The 25,353-nt window shown below is 38.1% G+C and overlaps 1 protein-coding gene across 4 annotated transcripts in view; it reads right to left on the bottom strand.

Annotated features, from left to right (window-relative positions):
- The window catches only part of PPP3CA (protein phosphatase 3 catalytic subunit alpha), a 386,217-nt gene that overhangs the window by 75,898 nt on the left and 284,966 nt on the right, over positions 1-25,353 (bottom strand). For all 4 annotated transcript variants that reach the window (XM_078148623.1, XM_020988294.2, XM_078148622.1 and 1 more), the window contains 3 exons: positions 16,414-16,525; positions 15,445-15,590; positions 8,896-9,035 (listed from right to left, as the gene is read on the bottom strand). In XM_078148623.1, the coding sequence (XP_078004749.1) occupies positions 8,896-9,035; positions 15,445-15,590; positions 16,414-16,525 (398 nt within the window). The remainder of the gene's footprint in view (positions 1-8,895; positions 9,036-15,444; positions 15,591-16,413; positions 16,526-25,353) is intronic.

Below are 25,353 nucleotides of genomic sequence, written 5' to 3'. Positions count from 1 at the left end.
TTAGTTTTGAAACTTCTGGCACAAATTGCATCTTAAATCTATGTTTTTATAATTCTATTCTTTCCAACTCCATTCCCAACAAGGCCAAATGTGAGGCAAAAGTCAATTTTCAAATTCACATAGAGATGACAATTATTTAACTCATATAAACAAAAGCACTGTTTTCTAGTACAGAAAGTGCTGGGCTTGGAAGTGAAAAGTTCTAAGTTCAAGTCATGTCCATGATATCTAGCCAGTTATACGATTGTGGGCAAGTAACATAACTTTCATATTCCTCAAGCAACTCCCTGAGCTTATCTTAAATCACAAAACAGGTGATGTTCATTCTTAATGAAAAGAGTTCCCATATTAGGACTTCTCCATGTTGAAAACATCAGAGATCCTTCATATATCTACATATGTGGAGTCCAGCATGGAAAAGCCTCAACATCTTTGTAATCTTTCCCACTTTATTCTCCAATTCCTTCCTTACTTTTCCTTCCTCCTAAGGAATATAAGTATGTGGTAAACATAATAATGACAGTGGAAAAGATGCAATATATGGCTTTTGTTGAAAGTGTTGTTGTTACATAGAGAAAAAGGAGTGAAACATTTTCTCTAGTCACTGGTATGTACAACCCAAATACCCAACATGCAGCTCTGTCTCCCTTCACCTGCTGCATAATAATCTAAGGCTATTGTAGCAATGACCTTAAAATACTAGGCCCCTTATCTACTAGATCCTGTGAGTTTTAAAACATATTTATCAGTGTATGTCCAAATGGACCAGATTTCATTTTGTTTCTCCGTCTAATCTTTATTTCCCTATCGCTTTCTGTTATTTATAAAATGAATCCTGAAGTTTGATTATCAAAACACTAATCCATTTGATTACAAGGATGGAATATTCATTAAGCACGATTTAACACCTCTTTCCGGCAGTGATTTTGTGTAAAACAATAGGGCAGAATTAGATGTTCCCCAAGGTGTCCTCCTAAATGATCTATGGAAATCCTTGTCTCTTCTTTTTCCCTATTCATCTAGACTTGCCTGGCGTGATACCCTTTATGGTTATTATTAATTCCATTTTATCTTAATTAGATATGTATATCACTTTGATTATCATGAGCTCTTAAAAAAGTTTAAGCAATGTGATGGATTTGCCACTAGGTGGAGGTTAAAAGAACCCAGAAATCAGTGTCATCAACAAGCATTTCTTCTCTTCAGAGGAAGTGAGACACGACATTGGCTGGAAATTCAAAATCATCTGTGAAACACTATTTATGACAGTGGCAGAAAACTAGGAGCAGCGTCACCTCACAAGACAATTAAGAGCAGTGGAGGGGGAGATGAATCTGCAAAAATGTTGGCGTGAAATCCACATAAGACCGATCATCCCTACCCTTCTTACATGAAACTGCAAGGCGACTACAGGTAGAAAACAGGCGCAAATTTGTGAGCCTGTCTATAGCAATCTCTTCTCGTTGATAATGGGACCACTGTGTTTGGACTGCAACAGCTCACTCAGCCTCCACTGTGCTACACAACCAAATGGAAATGATACTTAGTAAAATGAAATCAGGGAAAACAGCAAACCATGGATATTTACAAAAGATGACTGGAAAGGACATCAGTGACTGCTTTCCCACATGCCTGTTTTCTCATCCCTAAGTGATCATAATGATCATTCTGCCTTGTAAGCCCTAACTCTTTTATGCATCCTCACTATTATCTCCATTCCTTCTACCTTTCAGTTCTTTCCCAAGCATACTGTCTTTATTCCCCTTCCTTCCCTCTCTCTACCCCTTGGTGAATCAGTTCAATTATACACTGTGCTCTACTCCTAAATGCCTTGTTTCCTTGTCCCATTTCCTCCTACCTTCTCTAGCAGATTGTTCCTACTATTGTGCACATTCTCTGTCTAACCTTCAGTCTCTTCACACTTATTTGCTCCTTCGCTGTTGCTTTCAAATATACCTGTGTCCATATCCAAACACACACACACACACACACACACACACACACACACAATTCACTTGATCCAACCATTCCCATTAGGTGATGTCTGATTTCTTTCTGGCTACAGTCCTTGAGGCGGCCATTTGTATACATTGCACCCCCATTTTTCTCCTCCTACTCACTTTTAAACCCTTTATAATCTGGCTTCTGCTTTCATCATTCAGCTGAAACTTCCTCTCCAAAAATACCAGTGATCTCCTAATTGCTAAACTTAATGTCTTTCTTTTAATGCACATCTTTTTTGACTTCTCTTCAGCATTTGAAACTGTTAATCACTGTCTCTTCCTGGATATTTTGTCTCTTTGTGATACTTCTTTCTTTTTCTTTTCTTCCTTCCTTCCTTTCTTTTTCTTTCTTCCTCTCTCCCTTTCTCCCTCCCCCTTCTTTCTTTTTTTTTTAATATCTGACTCCTTCTCATTTTCCTTTGGTAGACTGTCATCTACATCACACTGACAAAGCATGGGGGTTTCTTTGGTGTTCTACTTTTCTCTCTCAAAAAAATCTCTCTTGCAATTCTTATGAGCTCTTCTCATTTTAATTATCTTCTCAGTACAAATGATTTCCACATCTATGCATCTGGTGCTGTCTCTCTCTTGAGCTCCACTTGCACATCACCAATTGCCTTTTAGACATCTTAAACTGGATTCCCATATGCATTTCAAACTTATTTGGGGTATGTTGATAGCCTAAAAAGAATAAATTGCTTTTCCCTCAAACTCTCCTCTCTTCCTGACTTTCTTATTTCTGTTGAGGCTACTGCCACTTTCCCAGACCCTCAGGCTTGTAATTTCGTTGTCACCTTTGACTCCTTGCTTGCACTCACCTTGCATATGGCAAACAATAATCTGCTGCCAAACCTTGTCATTTCTACTCTGATAACACCTCTCATGTTGTATCCCCTTCTCTCTCTTTGCCATCCTAGTTCAGGCCTTCATCACCTCTCACCTAGACTACTATAATAGCTCTCTGGTTATTCTCCCTCCCTTAAGTTTCTGTGCCCACCAACTTACCCTCCACTCAGCTGCCTAAAGCATAGGTCTGGCCATGTTACTCTTCAATTCAATAAATTTCAGTGGCTTTCTGTTACCTCTAGGATGGTAAGGTTCTACATATGCCCATCCTTGAGTAAAGTATTATACTAATTACATCAATTCCCAGAATTCCACAATGAGTTTCCTAGACTGTTATTGAATAGAAGAAAGAGAATGGGCAGGATTGCTTTTGGGGCACCGTTCAAAATTTTCGATAATCCTAAACAGCAGGGGCAGCTAGGTAGCTCAGTGGATAGAGCACCGGCCCTAGAGTCAGGAGGACCTGAGTTCAAATCCGGCCTCAGACATTTAACACTTACTAGCTGTGTGACCTTAGGCAAGTCACTTAACCCCATCATTGCCTAGCCAAAAAAAAAATAATCCTAAACAGCTTCTTAACACATCAACCCTTCATTTTAATACCAGTATTTTCCTGCTGATGCCACAGAATATTCCCAGTAACGATTTATATGCAGGAATAGTGTAAAAGATAACAACTAGGAAATAAATGTTCAGAAAATGAAATTGAGGGGCAGCTACGTGGTGCAGTGGATAGAGCACCGGCCCTGGATTTAGGAGGACCTGAGTTTAAATGCAGCCTCAGACACATAACACTTGCTACCTGTGTGACCCTGGGCAAATCACTTAACCCCCATTGCCCAACCAAAACCAAAACAAAACCAAAAAACCCCCCCAAACAAACAGGAAAGGAAATTGGCTGGTCATGAGACAGCAGGAGGCAACAAGAGTTTGGACATGACTGGTACTGATGAAAATGAAAAGATCTAAAGGAAGGCCTCTAGTGCATTGGATAGATGCTTTATGGAGGGTTTATGTGGAGACATGGACAAGAATTACTCCAGATGAGAAGGGTTGCGATCTGCCAAAGTGAGGGGAGTATCCCTAGAGATGGAAGAGTCTGCTGAAGAATCAAAATAATAATAAGTGATAGTAAGACTTGCACATGGCCATTTAGTTATAGAATAGACAAACTGGCTCTTGGATGAAAACATTCTTACTCCAAGTCCAGAGCTTCTTCCATTGAGTTTCATTTAAGTGTACTAGTAAAGTATTTGGCACGTAATAGGCACCTAGTAAGTGGCTGATGGTTGATTGATACAGTTTTGCACCTTGATTCTGTCATCCTCAAGGGGCTAACGTTCAAGGAGCTGACATTCTACTAAGGGGAGATAAGAAGTAAATATATAAGAATGTAGGAAATAAATTCAAAGGAGTTATGGGAAGACAAGCAAGAAAAGGGGTATCAGGTGATACATAAATGTGAGCTATAAAGTCTACAGGGTCTGGATGATGCTAATTTGCTGAGGTAGAATGATGCAGTGAAAAGAATAATGTCCCTGGAGTCAGGAGCTCCAGGTCCCAGGGCTAGTTCTAACACCAGCATTCTGACTAAACCTCACTGAGATTCCAGAGTCCAACCTATAAATGCAGATAATAATTCTTTCTCAACTTACCTTGTGAGGAAAGTGCTTTCACACTCTTAAATAGCACCTACTAATGTACTGTTAACATTAACAGAATTATCTTCATGCTAAATAATTAAGTACAGATTAGTTGATAGAATATAAGAAGACCTGGGTTTGAATTTTGACTCAGATGCTTATAGCTATGTGACCGTGCTGAGTCACTTCACCTTCCTTGGTTTCATCATCTACTGAAAAAGGAGGAGTTGGCTCAGTGACCTGTAAAGTCCCTTCCAACTTTAAATCTAAGATCCTCTGGATAACCCAGATGCCAGTCTGAATACAATTGTGTAAGGAGAAATAAGACAATAAATCATGTCATAGATTTTTCTTTCGTGGATAGACACAATATTCAGGGATGGTGTCAGTCTACTGCTCTACTAAGGCAGGATGATGGACTAGAAACAAAACAAAGAGCTACTGAAATCCAGTTAGGAGCACAGATGACGCAATCAGGCAGGCAGGCAGCACTTACACTGTGTTAATCATGCGGACTACAAATACAAGCAGAGAGAACAATGCTCCCTGACCTCAAGGAGATTACTGTCTAATAGGGGAATATAAGACAAGAGGAAAGAAAGCTTTTACGGAGCTTAGTGGAGAATGTCCGTAGAGCCTGGAGAGGTCCCGCTTCAGATCAGTCTTACATATATGTCACAAGTAAAGTGACCCCTATCTTGCCCCACCCCAGGGCCTGAGAAGGTAGAGTTTGAGTGGGCAGGAAAGCCACGTGGGGAATCAAGACCAGATTTGTACCAGGGTGTCGAGGGAGCACCATGAATTGAGTTGAGATGGGCAGGAAAACTAGTAGGTAAGCAGAGACACAGAGGCAGGGGGAGTGTATAAGATGAAGAAGAGAAAATACGGAATGAAAGAGCCAGGTACTTGATCAGCTTAGCTGGATTTCCCAAAACTTTTCTTTTGATTTTGATACCTTATATTTCTTCCTTTCGTTTAGTGCTAGCACACCTCTATGGTCATGGAGACTGCGTAAAGAGAGAAAAGCCTCCTTCTGAGTCAAAAGAAACAGACATAAGAGTGGTGTGTTGCTCTGTGATGTCTGGAAAAAGGAGGAGGCAATCTGTTCTGTGGTCTCTCTCTCCATTGTTACAGCTGAGGTTCTCATCGTTCCAACAATTACTTAATTATATGCTGACGAATGAAATTGTAGGCGACCACTCCTACTTTTCAAATATACATGTAACCCTAATAGAGTAGCAGAGGAGCAACAAGTAAATTGATCAATTATAGAGGGTGCCCCGTAAGTCTTAGTGCAGTTTAAAGCTATTAGGGTTTGGAACTGCGCTAAGATTTTTGGGACACCACTTTTTACATTTCTACAGTTGAGATTTCTTCTTTATTTTAAATAAAAGATCTATCTTGATTTTGAAGCCTTTCCTGATCCCCCGACTGCAAGTGCCTGCCCTCCTCAAAGATTTGTATTTATTAACTTTTTATTTATGCCATGTGTGTACACAGAAACACAGACACACACACACACACACACACACACACACCCCACAGTGGTTATCTATTGGATGGAAAGGCAGTAACTATTGTCAAACCCCCCAGAAGGAAATGAATAGCCTCTTCAGTGCTCTGGAACCACCTAAAAATAAAGAATGTGAAGCTTTAGTTTGGTGTTTAGGTGGGCCCTTTATACTATGATTGTAGAACTTCGTGTGTTGGAAGGAAGAAAAATAAGAGAACCAGGTGAGCCTGCTTTGTAGTTGTGCAAAGTAGCTGGGGATTGGGGGTGTAAAGGTCTAATGCTATGGAGTGCTTTTGCCTATGAGGGTGAATGGGCTATCTCATTTTGTATAAGTTCCTGGGAAAGTATCACGGGCCAGGCTGTGCTGCAAGCTTCTTGAGATTTGGGCAAAACAGAACACCTAAAGGCTGGGTGATTATAATTCTATAAAGACATCTTCTCTAGTATCTCAGTAATAATAATAATAATCAGAGGTCACAGGATCTTTGCAGTCACAGCTCATGGGACGCTGACATTATATCATCTGCTTCTTTTCTGTGTCACTTCAAACATGCCCTGCCTCAGCTTCTAGTTGTTCCAACGTGGAAAATAATTCTTGAAAATTTCAAGATTTAGCTTCATGCTAATGTCTTGGAATGGAGGGGATATCATTGACAAAAGTAAACAACTTTGATGTAATATTTCATTATGTGATCTAAGACCTTTAAACTAATTTAATCACTTGAGATAATTGGTTTATTAGTTTCAAAGAGATCAGAAAATGATTTCTCGAGTTTATACACATTCTTATCTTCTTCCTCTTCTTTTAAAGTATATAGTGGTATTTTTTTCTTTTCATTTTGGAAGGCAGATTTCACAGAAGCTTCATTCCTAACAATGAGCAAGCCTAGTAAACCTGAGTGTAATCCAACAAAGTAGCCTGCGATTGAAGTGAAAGAGGCATCAGGAAATAGCTGTAGGCACTGCAGGACGAAAGTCATGTTGTAGAGTCTGCCTGAAGTGAATAGTGATCTTACAAATCCCAGTATTTTCAAGTGCAGAAATGACTACAAAACAAGGCTTCTTGGGCTCAAAATAACATTATGGCTACCACTGTACTAAGAGGCAACTATCATTAGGCTAATAATTTTATCCAAATCAGGGAAGAAAATAAACTGCACAAGAAAACTCTCAGAACTTTTTTCACAATTCACTTAAAGAAAGCCACTTTTTTTTAGTGCTAAACCAAAGAAATTAGCATACTTAAAATAATTTTCTTAAATGAACAATAGAACTGGCTATGACTATGTTATTTTGGTACTAACATGTGTAGAGTGTTAACTGGCCCTATTTTTCTAGTCAGGTAGTCCAACTACTACCTAAACAAAATATTTGTCTATGGTATCTTTACTAACTGGCCATATGGCTTCTGATTAAAGATGTCTAAAGGTGAAGAATTTATTACCTCCCAATGAAGTTGATCCCATTTTTTTTTAACCACTCTACTTATTCAGAATGGGCAGCTGGGTGGTACAGGGATAGAATGCCAGGCCTGGAGTCAGGGAGACTTATCTTCATAAGTTCAAATCTGGCCTCAGACACTCACCAGCTATGTGGAACTGGGCAAGTCACTCAACCCTGTTTGTCTCAGTGTCCTCATCTATAAAATGAGCTGGAGAAGGAAATGGCAAACCACTCCAGTGTCTTTGTCAAGAAAACCCCAAATGGGATCATGAAGAGTCAGACACGACAGAAAAATGACTGAACAACAACAACTTGTTCAGAAGTTTGTTTTTGTTTTGTTTCTTACTTATACAGAATTATAACCTGGAATTTGAGTTTAGTTCTACCATTTATGAACTGTTCGAACTTGATGAAATCATTTTACTCCATTAAGCCTCAGTTGTATCATCTGTAAAGAGGAACTAATGATATTATTGGCTTCAGGGTGCAGTGGGAAGGGAGTTAGAATTGGATGTGGAGGAAATGTGCTCACATCTTGGCCCTGCCCTTTTATAGAAATGTATACAGGGTATTGGGCAAGTCATGTGAGATCTCTAGACTTCATTTTTCTCATTTGTCTAATGAGGGATTTGGAACAAATGGTTTCTGATGACCCTTTCAGCACTATATCTTTGATCCTATGATGATATGACCTCAATGATCTCATTAGTAAGATGACGGGGCAGCTAGGTGGCAGAGTATATACAGTGCCCGGCCTCAAGTCAGGAATACTCATCTTCTTGAGTTCAAATATGGCCTCAGACACTTTCTAGTTGTATGGTCCTGGACAAGTTAGTTAACTCTGTTTGCCTCAGTTACCTCATATATAAAATGTCCTAGAGAAGGAAATGGCAAACCACTCCAGTAGCTCTGTCAAAGAAAACACCAAATCAGGTCATGAACAATCAGATATAACTGAGAAAATGACTGAACTTTAGGATTCAATAACTTCTAAGGTCCTTTCCAGCACTAAAACTATAAGGTTACCCTTCCTCCTGACATCATGGGATTTTTGTGAGATTCTAATGAGATAATGTAAGGAAAGAACTTTTTAACTATAAAGCCTAATAGAGATGTAAGCTCATTATTTAGAGGCAATCAATGTTTCCAAGTAATTCTTTCCCTTCTCTTCTCTCTTATGCTTTCTTTCCTGCTCTACCTTCTCCTCATGGAGAATGGAATTGCTTCATTTGGAAAGCTCTCAGAATCCTTTAAAACCACGGTTTTGGTTTAAACCCACCATTTCCATTTGCTTCCTGAAAGATAGTTGCATAAACATTATGAATAAATCAGCTACATGTAGAATGATCTCTTAAAAGGCAGACAAATTAGAGTAGCCCATGAGTCAAGAGGAGACTTGTCTACGAAACTAACGTTCCATGAGAAAGGACAACAACTCAAGACTCACCTGTAGAAGTATGAACAGCCCCTGACTGTGTTGTGAGTGAAATGTTCCTGAGTCTTCTCATTTCCAAAGTCTTCCAGGGGGTCTGACCACAGGATATCACACATGGGTCCGTATGCCGGTGGCTCTTTGAATCGGTCTAACTAAGGAAAGTAGAAGACAGACAAATATTAATTAATCTTTGGCAATTTGGAATTCAAACAGAATTAGAAACCAGAATCCATAAAGTTGTCCTCATCATGTCAGTGCTTGAACTTCCCTCTCCTGTTTCTCTCTTCACTCCTTTCCACATTTCATCTTTGATTTTCCTATTCTTCTTCCACTTGCCTCCATATTTAACTATCTTTTCCCTTTCCAGCTTTCTTTTTTCTAGTATCTTCCCTGCTTCCATTCTTTTTCTGTATCTTCTCATTTCCATTTCCTTCTTTCCATTTATCTACTTATTTTCTTCTGTTTTTATTATGTTGCTTATTTCTTCAAACTGTTGAGTTCCCCTCACCTGTTCCCCAACCCAATGACACACAAAAATGGCTTCTCATTTTTATGCTCCCCATTGCTGCTACAGTATGGTTGAAAGTAGGGTTAGATTTTTATTTACATTATACATCAGTACAATTCTACAAGGAAAAGGTCTTCATTTCATGAATATTTATCTGGAGCCTCCAGATCGTGCATGGTAATCCACAGTGGCTTCCTTAGGAGCGCTTACATTCAGAATATCCATTCGTTATTTTTCTGCCGGTGCCTGCAAGTGTATCAGTTTGGCCAACTGTATGCATATCATGTTGCTGCTAAGTGTAAAAAAAAAAATCATGCTACCTCCAGAATCCTTTCCATATCATAATCCTGAGCTTTAAAAGCCTTGAATGTCTATGCAATGAGTTTCCTCTATAACACATACAAAAGTAGGGCTTGATTTGACTTTAAACATTTTTAATCATAAATGTAAAGAGTATGAGATAGTATTTGGAAATACATTATTTAACTAAAATTTAAGAAAACTTTTTTCCTTTAATCTTTTAACTGTTATTTTATTAAACTGACATCCTAGAATCTTCTCTGAAAACCAGGTAAAACATAAAATAGCTGAGAAAATACATTAAGAATTAATATTCTTCAGTTAGAATTTTTAAAATTTTCTTTGAATACTATACAGGCATGTGAATAATTCAGCCTAACAGTTTATCAATTTCTTTTTTACTAGAAAAGGTCATATTTATTAATTGTTTAGTGACACACCACCTTTTTTTTCTTTACTAATGCCTGAAAAGAATGAGGCAATTTTTCATGTTTCTAACACTCAATTAAAAGTTTTTAGTAAGACAGGATCTTCTAAATTTCCATCTTCATTTCAATCATAAAATATTCATTGCAAACGGGACTTCTAACTGGTTTCAGAAGTCTAAAAAAATCGTGCATTTGTAACCACAATGCCCCTAAGAAAAATGTTTGCCTGTAAAAATGTAGATTTTACTTTTTGAAGAACTATGGACTTATTTCCAAACACAAAAGAGCAGATGAGAGACACTGATTATTGTGGAAATGGCCCAGTTCAGAGTCTGATCAAGTAACCAGAAAATATAATTTATTTTGGAAAAACGTTGAACCTTTACTATGGGAGAAGGTCATCACTGGCAGAAACAAGTACACAGTGGTGGAGGCTCAGAAATTCATATCTGCCAAACTGAGAAACTCAAAACAATGCAAGGCTTATTTACGCCACTGCTTAATTATAGGATGAGGGGCTTACTTCATGTAACGCCATGAAGTACATAAAAAGCTCAGCTCAATCTCAATAACAGAACTTATTACTTGGAGGCCTCGTCTTCTTTTACTGCCTAAGAATAAAAGAGTTGAGGGGAACTTTTAAATTGGGGGAAGTTAAGGACCTCCTGGGAAGATGTAATGCCAATTCTAAAGAATCCTCTATTCCTTTCTTTTTTTTAAGCCATCAGTATTTTTTAAATGAACAATACAAAAATGCATGTGCTCAGGAACAGTGTAAATCACTACAGATTTCATTTGGGAAAGACATTATGTATTTAAACAGAGATTGCACAATTATAAAGTGGAAGGTTACTGAGCTGGTAACTAAGTTTATCCCTATAACTTCAAGCAGATGCATACTCTTAGGGTTTGATTTTCTTGGTCTTCAAGAATCCAGTATTTATATCAAGAAGGAACAGCTTGGCTTTGAGCAAAAAGAAAAGTATATTTCCTTTCCTCATTGCCTATTTTGTCTACTTATACTTCTCCATAGCATATCCTCATTGTCTCTGTCTTTCTCTATCTCTCTCTCTCCCACTCTCCCTCTACTCCCATCTTTCCCCACTTTATTTCTTCTACCCCATAGCAACTAAAATAAATATGTTAAATGCCTCTTAGACTCCTAGGAGCTATTGACCTGAATGAGAGCCACAAGACTGAGTCTTAGTGTTTTTCTCCCTCATTATATTGTTTTACAGGCAAAATCAATTAACTTCTCAAAGTACTTTGGCTCCATGATGGTAGGGGCTCTGTTTAGGATGTTTTAAAATATTTATGATCTTAAAAAAAATTCATCAAACATTTCCATCTCAGGTAAGGAAAAAGTATTATTGGACGATAATAAATTACCAACATCTATATGAAATTGGAGTCCTCTTCCAATCCTATGTGCAAGTCTATAAAACCTTTTGATGAGGAGGAGGAAGAGGAGGATGAATATAGGTACCTGTAATAGACCCTAAACTATTCATAGGGCTGCTTCTTTAGACAATGCCAAGAACTTTGTTTTCAGATCTGTGCACATTTTAGCAACACCATTTCATGTGGGCTTTCTACCCCCATTGTTTTCAGCATCAGTGGGATAAAGTACACAATTATAGTGATCAGTGTAAAAGCTAAAGGCAATGTAACTTGTCTTAACCTAATTGTTGTACCCCTTGGCTAAAACCCAACATTTATTAGAGTATTAATATTGTTCATTTATACTTTGATCTTTTATTAGTTATATTAACTGCAATAATTAGTGATTAAGAAATATCATGATTTATTAGATTAAATATTTGATGACATTTTCATTCAGTCCTAAGAGAGGATGGAGAACAGTCATTAATTTATTTAACAATTTAATGTCTTTGCTGGATTACGTGAGTAGAAGACTTCACTAAAAATTGCTCGCAGATAGCTTAGTTAGCAATGAGGTTTCAAAACACAGCAGAAAAAAAATCAAACCATTAGAAAACAATTAAATGATGTTAAAGAGTCATTTAGAGTATACAAATATGCCCTAAGGAATAAACAGTAGGCCAAATTTCAGATTTAGTATTGTGCGGGCATGATCCTCAGTACCTTCAGGTAACCAAGGCTTCATTTAAGAAACCTTCACCACTTTCATGAGAAATTAACATATCTTGGGTGTTGAAGCCTGTCTAGAATCTAATTCAGTTTGAAAAAGAAAGGGATGTGCAATAGCTCGCCTTATTCACAGTCTAGAAATGTTAACCCCAAATGCACATATCTCTTGCTGTTCTAGTCCAAACACAATAACTTGGAAAAATGGCCCTAGTTCTGGACAAAAGCAACTGAAGCCATACCAATAACAGAAAACTATTGCCACTGTCTCCTCTTTGAACATGCTTACAAAGCACAAGGACCTTCTCATTAGATATGCTGAACTCAGTTCAGTTCTACCAATTAAGCATCTACTAAATAGAAGGCCCAGTGCTAAGTGCTAGGGATACAAAACCCAAAATTGAACCAGTCCCCACCTTCACAGAGGTACAGGAAGGAAACAATGTGTCCACATATATGTAAACCTGAGTTAACTTTTAGAGTAACAATGACGAAGAAAGTGGAAGGAAATTTGGGGGGGACATGAGCTGAGTCTTTAGAAAGCTAGGGCTTCTGAGAATTGGAGATGAGGAGAGAGTCTCAGTGAAAAATCTGGATGGAAACCCAGGGATGTGACGGAGTACTTAGCTGAAGGAAGAGCCAGTAGGTCCATATTTTGAACACAGAGCACAGAAAGGAGAGAAACATGAAATAAGACCAGAAAGACTAGACTGGAGACAGAATGAGGAAGGATGAATCGTAGAATGTTAGAACGAGAAGGTAAAAAAGAGATTCCCTGGATTTCAGATGAGCAATAGGAAATCCACAGAGGGCTCATATTATTTGTCAGTGCAATCAAGGAATCATATTCAAGCCTTCTAATTTCAGTCCAGTGCTCCTGACATGACACCATGTCTATCTGTCATCATCAGTTGTCACAGAACAACTCAGAAAACTCTCTAGCCTGGGGGACAAGGAAATAAGCATTTTATATAGCACCTACTATGTGCACATTACTGTGCTAAGTAATTTACAAATAGGATCTCATTTGATCCTCACAACAATCCTAATAGATAGATGCTGTTATTATCCCCATTTTACAGTTCAAGAAACGGAGGCAAACAGAGGTAAAGTGACTTGCCTCGATCACATGGATAGTAAGTGTTTGAAGCCAAATTGGAACTCAGGTCTTCTTGACTAAAGGGCCAGTGATCTACCCACTGAGCCACCTAGCTGCCTTGACTTAGTACCATAGATCCAAAACGAGAAGGGGCCCCAGAGGTCATCCAGTCCAACCCTGGAAACTGAAATTTACAGACATTAAAAGGACCCATCCAAGGTCACATAAGTAATTGGTGGAAGAGGCAGGATGTGCCCCCAGGACCTTCCTCTGACTCCAGTGCTCATCTGCCTCCCACTCAGAGACTTCTTACAAAGCCAACACGCAAGGGATCTCATCAAAGATGATATCTATTATCCCACAAACACTACAGAAATATGGTAAAAATGTGGGTAGTTAAACTGTAACACCCATCTATGCCCGGGTCTAGTATCTGAAACAGCGATGAAGTAGACATCAAATGGCCCGTGTTTTAGTATTTGTTCAGCCACTTAAGATTTTAGGCAAATCGAACCAGCTCCTCTGGGCCTCAATTCACTTGTTCAGTAAAAAATATAATATTGCAGAAATATAATAATATTGTATTATAATATAAAGATAACATTATACACACTGGACTACCTCACAGGATTGTGGGAATGATCAAACGTAGAAATGATACGATTCACGTTATCTTGGCGGTGTGGTGTAAAAAGAGCTGGAGTTGGAGTTGGGCATACCAACTTTATCTTTCTTGCCCTCAATTTTCTCATCTGTAAAAGAAGGAATAATAATAGTCCCTACCTTATAGGACAGCTAGGTGACACTGCAGTGGGTAATAGAGCAGTGGGCTTGGAATCTGGAAGACTCATCTTCAGGGAGTTCAAATCTGGCCTCAGATACTTGCTAGCTGTGTGACCCTGGGCAAGTCCCCTTAACCCTGTTTGCCTTAAGTTTCTTCAACTGTAAAATGAGCTGGAGAAGGAAATGGTAAACTACTCCCATGTCTCTGCCAAGAAAACCCCAGATGGGGTCATAAAAAGTTGGAAATGACTGAACAACAAAAACCTTATGGGGTTGTTTATGAGAAGCAAATGAGATGACACATGGAAAGTGCTTTGCAAGCCTTAAGGCATCATAGAAATACTATCGATTTATCAGTATCATTTAAATGTCCCATCTGGAACTACATTCATAATTCTCTTTATTATTGGCAGAGGGAATAGAATGCTTTGGTCCATTGCTCCTCATTATTTTGGGGTTCTCAAAGCACAGTGCATTCAGGATTATTCTAGAGAAAAAGAGAAAGCTCTATTCTATCATTAAAAATGCCTTCAAGGGGCAGCTGGGTGGCGCAGTGGATAGAGCACCAGCCCTGAAGTCAGGGGGACCTGAGTTCAAATGTGGCCTCAGACAAAACATTTGACACTTACTAGCTATGTGACCCTGGGCAAGTCACTTCACCCTAATTGCCTTAAAAAAAAATCTCTTCAAGTCATGAGATCTCAGGTTTTGAGACAGGGGGATATAATGCCTTTCTCTCATTAACTTAACCATCTTTTCTTTAAACAGCAACATTAATAAGCTATGGTTAAATAAAGTACATGAATATCTCTTATAAGTCCACTTTATTCTGCCTATTCATGCAAATATAACTAAAAACTATCATAAAAAACCCTGTCATGCCACATTAAAATGTCATAGACAGTAGGTAAAGGAGGCATGCCTGTGGCCCGCTTGCTTTAAAACAAATGGTTTTGATTTCTTCTCCAAGGCAATGCAGAATTTCCACTCGATGAATAAACAATGAATGGAGTGTGCCAAAGAAAAGTGAATAAGGCATATATTTTAGGGGTCAAGTGCTTCTTTAACTATTCGTTGAAGTCTGGTAAACATAACAATTTTCAGGTGGTAAGTATGAACTCCCAAAACTTTGGCTGAAAGAAAAACAAATGTAAAGCAGTTCAAATGACAAAATGACTATCTTCTCCTTTGGAGACTAAAATGACAATGTTTAAAACTAACTTCATATTAACACCAAGATGACATGTCCACAAGCAGCCAGATGTAGAGGTGACTTGAATCTGCTTATTGGTAACTGGATATGCTGAAAGGTTGGGTTTGGGAACTAGACTTACTTTTCTGATATCATCTAAGGTGTTGATCTCTGGCGATAAGCCACCATGTACACACAGGAACTGTTGATTCATCAGGGCAGCCAAAGGAAGGCAGTCAAAGGCGTCCATGCAGGCATCGTATACTCTTTCTGAATACTTTATTTTACCTTTGAGAACATAAAAATCAGATATATATATGAACATAGAAAAAGTCATTCATGCTTCGATGCTTTTTACTTTTGATGTCACGTTGAGAATACAAAACTGTGCACTTCCTAAATTCTAGCACTTCTTTGCAATATCTTAAAAGTAGAAATGTTAATTGTAGTATGCCTCTTTGTCGTCATTGTTCGTTCATAAATATTTGCACCTTTCTCCTCCTTCTCCTCTTTCTTCTTTCCCTCTTCATCTTGCATCTTGCTCTCTTTCCTCCTCTCTTCCGTTTTCTCTCTTCTTCTTGCCCCTTGATCTGTTCTTAATTCTTCTCCTTCCACCTTCTGCTTCTTCTCTTTCTCACCCCTGCTCTTCCTTTGTTTCTTATCCTCTTTTCCCTTTACCTCAGGCATTCCTTTTGCTTCTTCTAGGGAGAGAGTACTGGACTTGGAGTCAGGAAGACCTGGCTTCAAATCCAGGCTCAGACACTTACTGTTTTACCCTGGGCCAGTCACTTAACCTCTGTTTGACAGTTTTGCCAAATGTAAAATGGGGATAAGAATAGCCCCTCTCTCTCAGAGTTGTTGTCAAGATCAAATGAGATCTTTGTAAAGTGCCTGGCACACAATGGGCACTTCCTTCTTTACTTTCCTCCTTCCCTATACATACAAACATACATCCATATGGTCACAAAAATTCAGATATGATCTCACTTCCTACTTCATTTTTTTTTATTTAGCTATACTTTTTTGATGTAGAAAAGAGGACATAAAAAGCTTAGGGAATGCTCATTTATAACATTTACAATTCATAGTAACAAACTTGAGATATACTTACATTCTTGTTTAAATGTGAAATACTCTGTTAAATGTCTACATTCATGGTTTCCACGAAGTAAAAACAGTGTTTTGGGGTAAAGGATTTTCAAGGCCCATAGATACAGCACACACTGAAAAACAAAACAAATGATCAAATAATACATATTTTTGTTCCATCATAGCCTGTGTATTTAATGAGTCAATAAGTATTTAGTAAATACCTGCTGTGTTCTAGGTACTGTGCTAGGCACTTGGGATACAAAGACAAAATCATTCCTAGGAGCATGTACTCTTTGATTGTTACTCCTTTCCCCCATTTTGTGTGTTATGGATATATATCAAACTAAATGTCCTGTTGTGGCCAAAATGGTCAGCAGAATGCTTTGGAAATCATTAGAAAACATCCTGAAAACAAAATCAAAAAGATATCATCCAACCCTCATGCATCTGCACCCGAAATACTGCATGCAATGGACAATTTGGGTCACAATATTCAAAGACTAGAAGATGTCCAGAGAGGCAAAAGTCATCAAGGTCATTAACGGGATGTGGGCCAAGGAGGGAGAAGGTATTTTGAAGAACAACAGAGGGAAAAATTACAATTTTTCACTCTGGAAAGTTTAAGGTTGAGAAGGGATGTGATTGAGAAAAAAAAATCCACATGATCAAGAAGATCATGAAGTCCACATGATCAAAAGAGATAATATTATAAAGCTGAAAAATAAGTCAGCTACAGGAAGGGAAAAGCAGGGAGGAAGGGCATATTTGCAAAGTAGAATGGACAGGATGGCAAACTCTTTGACAGGGTCAGAGTGTGGGCTATGCCTCTACCCTGGATGATCTCTCCCTAGGTTTTCAGTTTTTCATTATAACTGATTTTTTGGTCTAGACCTACCATTTTATTGGTGTAGATCAATAATGTCAAGCTTAAATAGAAAGAGAAGAACCACCAACTGCACGTAAGGATTCTTATATGCCCCATATTGGCTTAGAAAACAGTAGATTAACATTATCTATGTTTTATTGCATTTTTATTTATTTTGTTAAATATTTCCCAATTACCTTTGAATCTGCTTCAGCAGCACTGGGGAGTGTTGAGGCATTGGGGGAGGGGAGAGGCATCGGGAAAACCCCTGTGAGGAAGTTCTCTCTAACAAATAGACATCAGCAACTCATCTGCAACTGGTGATTTTAGAGTTTCCTAGAGTACTGAGCAGGTTAAATGATTGCCCAAGGTCACAAGCCAGTGTATGTCAAAAGCAGGGCTTACACATAGGTCTTCCTAGGCTCACAGTACATTGTAATGGGCTACTTCTGTTTAATGCCTCAGTAACGCTAACAAAGTGTTCAAGGCAAATGATAACTAACTTTGTGCTAAAATAAATAAATAAATAACACAAATATCCAATTTAGAACATCATAAGCCAGTCTCAATTTTGGGAGTCAATTTGCCAACAGGGAACAACTTAATGAAATAGTATTCTGTCTATAAAGAATAATTAATTTTAACTTACAGAATATTTGTGCATCGATTGGAAACAGTCATTATATAAATGTATTATGACTGAGCCCCAGTAGGAAATATAAAGGACACATAATTCATGCATATATGTGTAATTCAATCTTATTACCTCTTATAGAGAGGGAGAAATGGTTGAAACGAACAATGATCACAGTTGACAATAAAAGGAGGTACACATGTTGAATTAATTTGCTAGTCACTATTCATCGATCTCAATGTGAATTAATTTCCCTACTTGTGACAAATGTTCAGTCTGCAAAGTAAGTCCAAGTAGTCTGTATTTTGGTTAACTGATATGGTCATTATAAATACTTCTACGTACAAATGACTCTTTTTATCTTAGTGGGCCTCACCCTGACTGTGGTCTAAGCATCCTTCTGGTTGCTTGCCATGTGTCTGGCTTGGTATTTGTGCACATGGTTTAATAAGGGCCCTGGTGATATTTCACAGGGTTGGTAGATCACATCTCAATATGGATATTTATAACTGTTATTAATATCAGTGAGGGGAGTTTTTGCAGTTCAAAATTTCATGTGCTGCAATTGTAGAGGCACAAACTGGGAATTGAAATTAAGTATTTTTTCTTGTGCTGAAATCTTAAAATAGCTATGCTTTTTGTCATCTACTTATAAAACCCAAAGGAAGGAAAAAAATACAGTTTAGTTTGAAATATCACAACTTCTTCTGAAGCTAAACTTGCAACCTCTCCCCCTACCAAAACCCTGACTGGGGGCTTCTTAAATTTTTGTGAAATGTTACTAGAGAAATCACATTCTAAGCATCACATTTTCTTTTTTGCCATCTGTTGAAAATTCACAGGCTGATTTAACATCCTGTTTTGACATTATCATATGCCTTTATCACCTCTAGGCTTAATTACTGTAACACTTTCATAGCTGGTTTCCCAAAGTCTCACATGGAAATGCTCTCTACAAATGTTCCTATATTGCCCATTTTTTATTCTGAATAGACAACTCACATAACCTATTCTTTATTATTATTTTTGTTTCTTTTGATGTGGAATATTTAAAAATATATAACTTACCCCAAAAACTTTTTCTTAAGGCACCATGAGGCTAAAATAACTCTGTTTTTGAATTTCATTTTTCTTCTTGTCAGTATAAAAAATAATAATAATAAAATCACTTCCCAAACATAGCCTAAAATCTCAAACACAACCAGGACTGCAGGACTGGTATGTTAAGTCCATGGGCAAGAATAAGATTTAGAGGGTAGACAGCATGCCAGAATTCTCTCCTCGACATCTGCTGTGAATTTGTTGCCAGTGACAACATTTTTTTCTTTTTGTGGACAGCTACTTTTCCATCTCAAGTTCTGACACTCCTACAAGGGTGAAACAAATGTGTAAGAACATCATGGGGATTTTCTGGATTTTGAGGTAAGGGACCTTGCAGACAATTATAATTTGGTCATTTTCAAAGTAGTCAGCCTCTATGAATAAGAGTGACCCAGTATGGGGAGGTATGGATGAGCTGTGATCTGCATGACTAGAGGTAATAACTATGTGGATGAAATCACGGATCCACTGGGGAATAAGAGTTATGAAGTCTCCGCCAGCCAAGGATGCCATAGTCATTACGAAGGTGAGAGAAAAAAAATCATTCAGGTAACCAAACAACTGATTTGTCTAATTTTTTCACTGACTCAATTGACCATGCTGGCATCACAGAGAAACTTCTAAGAGACAGCAAATAGTTTCCACTTGGAGAGAGTTTAAATGGTATTAAGATGGATAACCACCCCCCCTTTTTTTTTCTTTTTAGCAGGAATCACATCTAGACAAATTTTCATCTTTTCATTCCCAAATAAATGTATATGATTTGAGTATAGGTTATTAGGTACACCAAATTGAACATATTATTTTTTTGTTAATTTCATGTGTATATAATTTTATCCTATTTGAATTTTTAAAATATAAATAAGTATTTGAATAAGTGTAAATATTTAAGTATTTTAAGATATTAATTAAAAATTTCTTTCGCCTATTCACTGGTATTAATTGTACAGTTATGTATAGATTTTGAGTATGTACACTCTAAGGCAGTTTTAAAAAGATGGAGCTTCAGGTAGAAGAAAGATAGGAAGGGGAGAATAAAAGAAAGGAAGAGAGGCTGGGAAATATGGGAACAAAGGGATTATATTGTAGCTTCTGTACTTTCTGTGAGCTTTTGGATGTTTGGTTAAACAAAAGAGGGCGACTCACTCCCTTGTCTAGCCCTCACCCTGAGAATGTGGGCACCACTGATCTGTTCCAGATACTTCCTCTTTCCTTTCAGTAAGGATAAATTAATCTCTACTCACCGCCCTCAACTCTGGTGATTGACATGTTTTTGCCTGGACTCAAGGATCTTTATGAAAATTACTAAATTAGTATCATTCTCTGTTTTATTGTTTCTGAGGCATCGGTTGGAATCCAGATTTACCAGTGATTCACTTTGACCTGTAGGGCAAGACCAGTCTCTGTTTTTCTCCATTGCAACTCTATTCACAAATCTAGAGTAAGATGAGCTTAAAAGCAATGATTAAATCAGAAATTATGAACAAGTAAAAAGAACAGAAATACTTGGGCTTCAATGTCTATTATCTTGAGCAGTGAAGAGAAAGGAGATCTAAGTTCTGTGGCAGCCACACCCCTCCTTAGAGCTTCTGCCTCTGGGCTAACCCAGATTCCAGCAGACTCAGCTACACACACCAGTGTGCAAATGGTAATAATACCTAACATTTACATAGTGCTTGTAGATTCACAAAGCACTTTACAAATCTGTCATTTTATTCTTTTTTTTCCTTTTTTTTTTATTTTTGGTGAAGCAATTGGAGTTAAGTGACTTGCCCAGGGTCACATAGCCAGTAAGTGTCAAATGTCTGGTCTGAGACAGTCATTTTATTCTTGCTTGCAACAACTCCAGATAGGTACAATCCCCATTTCAAAGAGGAGGAAACTGGGACAGTGGGGAACCAAAGCCAGATTTGACTTCAGGCCTTTCTGACTCCGGATTCATCAGACCATCCACTCCTTCCACTGAAGACCATCCACTCCCCACCCCACCTCCTGTGCTGGGCCACGAACTGAGTTCAAACTTGGAAATGCTGAGATTCCATCATGGCTTCTTTTTGTCTGTGCTGCCATGGCAGCAAGAGGGGCCACCCTGACCCTTCCACCTCTTCTCTAGAAGTTCCCTTGCACCTAAGAGAAACCACAGGCAAATTCCACGTACTTGCCCAGTTTTCTTTCCTGGAGTTTCTTACCATCTCTTTTAATAGCTTCTCTTCCAGCCAAGGAGAAGTGAAGCTGTCTTTCTTAAGATTTAGCCCCTCTTTAGGACTCAGGTCATAACATGTCAAAGAATTTCATTCCAGCCAGCAGAAGTTTTATTCCCAACTTTAAATATTCTTGGAAGAGGGGATAACATAAGGCAGTAAGGGCCATAATAGGATTACGGATTTAGAGCTAACTTCATTTATCCCAACTCTTTCATTTATAGAGAAAGGAATTGAGGTCCTGAGAAATTAAGTGACTGGCCCAAAGTCACACGAGAAGGAAGTGCTAGAACTGAAGTTTGAACCCAGGGCGTCTGACTCGAAATCTAGTGCTATTAAGGAAAAAAAAAAAGATATACTTGTTTTTAAATGATGAAAACACAATATTTTAACAAGGCTATCCCCACTATAGGAAGTGTAGCTATGTTTCATCCCTAGAAATGCCAGGTGGCAAAAGAAAAGCCGAGTGGGGAAATGTCAGCTTTGGATTTTCAGAGATATTCCCTCCCTTGGGGAGCATGGATATAATGCAGTAAAAGTAAGATAACAGAATCCTATCGACAACTAGCCGCGCAGGTCTTTGCCTGCATCCCTGCCATCACCTTATCTTCCCATGTAACTTGTTCTACTGCAGAACCACAGAACATCACCTGATGAGGCTTCTACATCATATCCCACTCTGGTCTGTGTGACTTCATAACTAATGAATAAAACACCGTTCACTGATTAAACATGGATGAAGCTTCTAGCTTAGCTTATGTCCCTGAGAGCTTGGATCTGGCTAGAGACTGCAAGGGCTGCTACAGAATCAGCTTACTCTTAAGCCAGAGGCAATTTAGTGGCAGGTAGGATAAGAAAAGTCAATGAATTCCATTTGGAAATTTAAGCAGTCATGGAGTTGCTATTGGTGGATACACCTCTATTTGCAATTCGGAATCAAGCCAGAATACACACCCAAGCTCAAACGGATTAGGACACCTCTTAAAGTTAATGCTATTGCTACAACTATCACACATATTTATTCTAATGAACAAAATCTCTTTCTTCAGCAATCTAGTTTATTCTGGATAATTCCCAAGAAAATGAGTCCTGATCTTGGCTAACAATCAGAGTCTAGAGAATTCAGGGTACACTGTCAAAACCTCCCCTCATTTACGATACATTGTCCGCATGTGACTCATGTTCAAAAAAATTCATGAGACAGGGTCTGTGGCCATGAAGCAGGTGGACTTCCAGGACAATTCCATTCAAATGTGTTCCTCTTTAGTCCTGGGGAAAGCCAAGTTGGAAAAGCTAAAGCAACCTCGGGAGACCTCTGAGATTTGTTGAGAGATGAATCAAAAGTATTATGAAGTCTAACTGTACTTTTGCTTATGAGAATATAAAAGTAGAAGGTGGCAACTTACTAATTCATTTAGGTCAAAAGTTCCTGATAAGCATTTCTTAATACTATAGAGTATCTAAAAACTAGTACAAGTTGAAGTATATTGTGAATAGTGATATAGATAGATATGTAGATAGATATAGATGCACACACATATATAGATATATACAAACACACACACATATATATGTTCATATATAACAGAGAGAGAGGAAGAGAGAGAGAGAGCTGGTCACAACTGGGTTGTGCTACTATTATTATCATGTGAGGGTGGTGTTAGCAGGAATATTTATGGAGAAGGAAGTGTTGCTGCTGGCAAATAACCCAGCTAGCTAATTTAGATTCTTTTAGACAGTTTAGGTTGCGAGTAGACAGTGAAAATAAAACTCAGCTAAGTCTCCTAGTACTGGAAATGACATGTCAAACACAATGTTTACAGGCTGTATGCAGGTCACAACACTCCCAAGTGTGACCCAAACCAGGTTAAAATGTAATTGGGGAAATATTTAATGAAATAAATCAAAATATGATAAAAATGGGGGCAGCTAGGTGCCATGGCGGATAGAGCACTGGCCCTGGATTCAGGAGGACCTGAGTTCAAATGCGGCCTCAGACACATAACACTTAATAGCTGTGTGACCCTGGGCAAGTCACTTAACCCCATTGCCTAACCAAAAACAAAACAAAACCAACCAAACAAATAAAAGCAAACAGAATATGATAAAACACAGATGATGTTAATCTGTGCCTTTTTAAGTCGATATGTGGCACCATAGGGCTCCTCATGTACAATTTACTGCCTCTCCTCTTGCCAAGGGGGGGGGCCAAGGGGCCTTCTTAAATGTGCCGATAACCGGACAGCTAAAAAAGTGTGTTCTTTCTGAATGTTGGTAGGGCCTTGAGAGCGGGTGTTACTTTATTACGTTTGTTTGCATTCTCAATGTCTAGCACAGTGCTTGGTACACACCAGTGTCTTAATGAATGCTAGTTGATTGAATGTGTCCCTTCCCGAGGTATTTTTTGCCCTGTGGTAGGGCTTAATTCTATCCTCCCTGGGGGGAGGGGTAGTTCTCTAGAAAGGGAAAGTCCCTTATGATTAGGGTATCCTCAGAAAGTCTTGGTTATATCTCCCATAAAGGAGGAGAGTCACTCTCGTGTTCATTCAGGCCCCGCCGGCCCTGAGGGCACAGTCATAAGAGCACAGTCAACACAACTAATCTATCTCTTTGCTTTTCAGATGAATAAAGTGAGGCCCAGAATGATAAAATGATCCCCCCAGAGCCAAATAACTAGTAGGTGACAGAATTGGAGTTGAAAGGCCTCTTCCCACTTCCTCCACTGTGCAATATCCTTATGGCCTCATTTAAAGTCCATGGACTTTTTTTTTTCTCTTGTGGGAATTTGTTTTGCTTGACTATGTGTATTTCTTACAAGGGTTTCTTTTTATTTTATTTTATTTTTTCAATTGGGGCAGGTAGAAAGTGAAGACAAATGATCATCAATTTTTAAAAAGTAATTAATTAAAATTCTAAAAACTCCATAGAGACTATTTATTTAAAACAAGATTTTTAAATCAAAGCCTTGCGTACTTGACCTACATGTCTCCCCTAAGAGATCCTGAAAACATATTGGCTCCACCCCTAGGTAACGATTCATAGAATTACTTAACTTTGCTTTACATGCCTTGTCTCTCTGTTAACTGGTACATTCCTAAAGTAGGTACAATGTGTTCTATATCTCTGTATTACTCCAAAACCATAGCTCCTTGCACAGCACCTTGTACATAGAAGCTGCTCAACTAGTTGCCTAACTAAATGAATAGAATAGTATTGTTTTAGTTTAGTTTTTTTTTTAACAATTATTCATTTTTTAAATACCCTAATAGCCCAGTTAAGAAAGATATGGCCTTCAAAGGAAATTTTGCAAAGATGAACAGAGAATACCAAAATAAAATAAAATAATGATGTGGTAAAATTATGATACTTTTATAAAAACAATGTTCACTCCCAATGAAGAATAACTCTTTTAAAAATTTTAATATCCTATGGTAAAACCTACATAAAGATAAGTAATAACCTTGAATTAATACTAACTCTAAAAATACCTTATATTTAAGTGATTTCAAATAAAATATTACCTAACACATTACTATTCAATCAAGGAGGGTGATTAGGTAGGGATCTGTCTCCAAAAGTAGTTAAAACATTTTATTTTAATGAATTTTTCAAAGAACTCTAGTCCAGTGGTACCAAGCTCAAATAGAAAGAGATCCCCGCCTCTGCATGTTGACTTTGAAAACTACAAAGTAACATTTTATTGTATTGCATTTTTATTTGCTTTTTTTAAACATTTCCCAATTATATTTCAATCTGGTTTTGTTCCACTGGGGAGTTATGTGGACTGCCTGCTGCTTGGACATGAGTTTGACACCTTTGTTTGTTAACAAGTACTCCTAAAGAAAAGAATATACCAACTGTAAATACACACACACACACACACATGCACACAAATACAATTGTACTCTTCTCAGTGCATTAAGATGGCCCATTGACCCCCAATTTGAAAGGCACATCCTTCAGTGCTTATAACTACTTTACCAAATACGGCCAGTCAAGAGCTAGAAGGACTCTCAGACGCCACCATCTTATCCAATCCTTTTATTTTACAGATGAAGAAACTGAGGCCAAAGGGGGGCTATATGATCTGCCCCATGTTACACATGTAGTAATCACCAGAGATAGGACTTAAACCAAACTCCTGCCACTCGAACCATT

Source organism: Phascolarctos cinereus, unplaced genomic scaffold, assembly GCF_003287225.1.
Source record: "Phascolarctos cinereus isolate Bilbo 61053 unplaced genomic scaffold, phaCin_HiC Scaffold_9;HRSCAF=440, whole genome shotgun sequence".
NCBI lineage: Eukaryota > Metazoa > Chordata > Mammalia > Diprotodontia > Phascolarctidae > Phascolarctos > Phascolarctos cinereus.
Note: the sequence above shows the minus strand (reverse complement) of the source record. Positions and strands in the feature narration are given on the sequence as shown.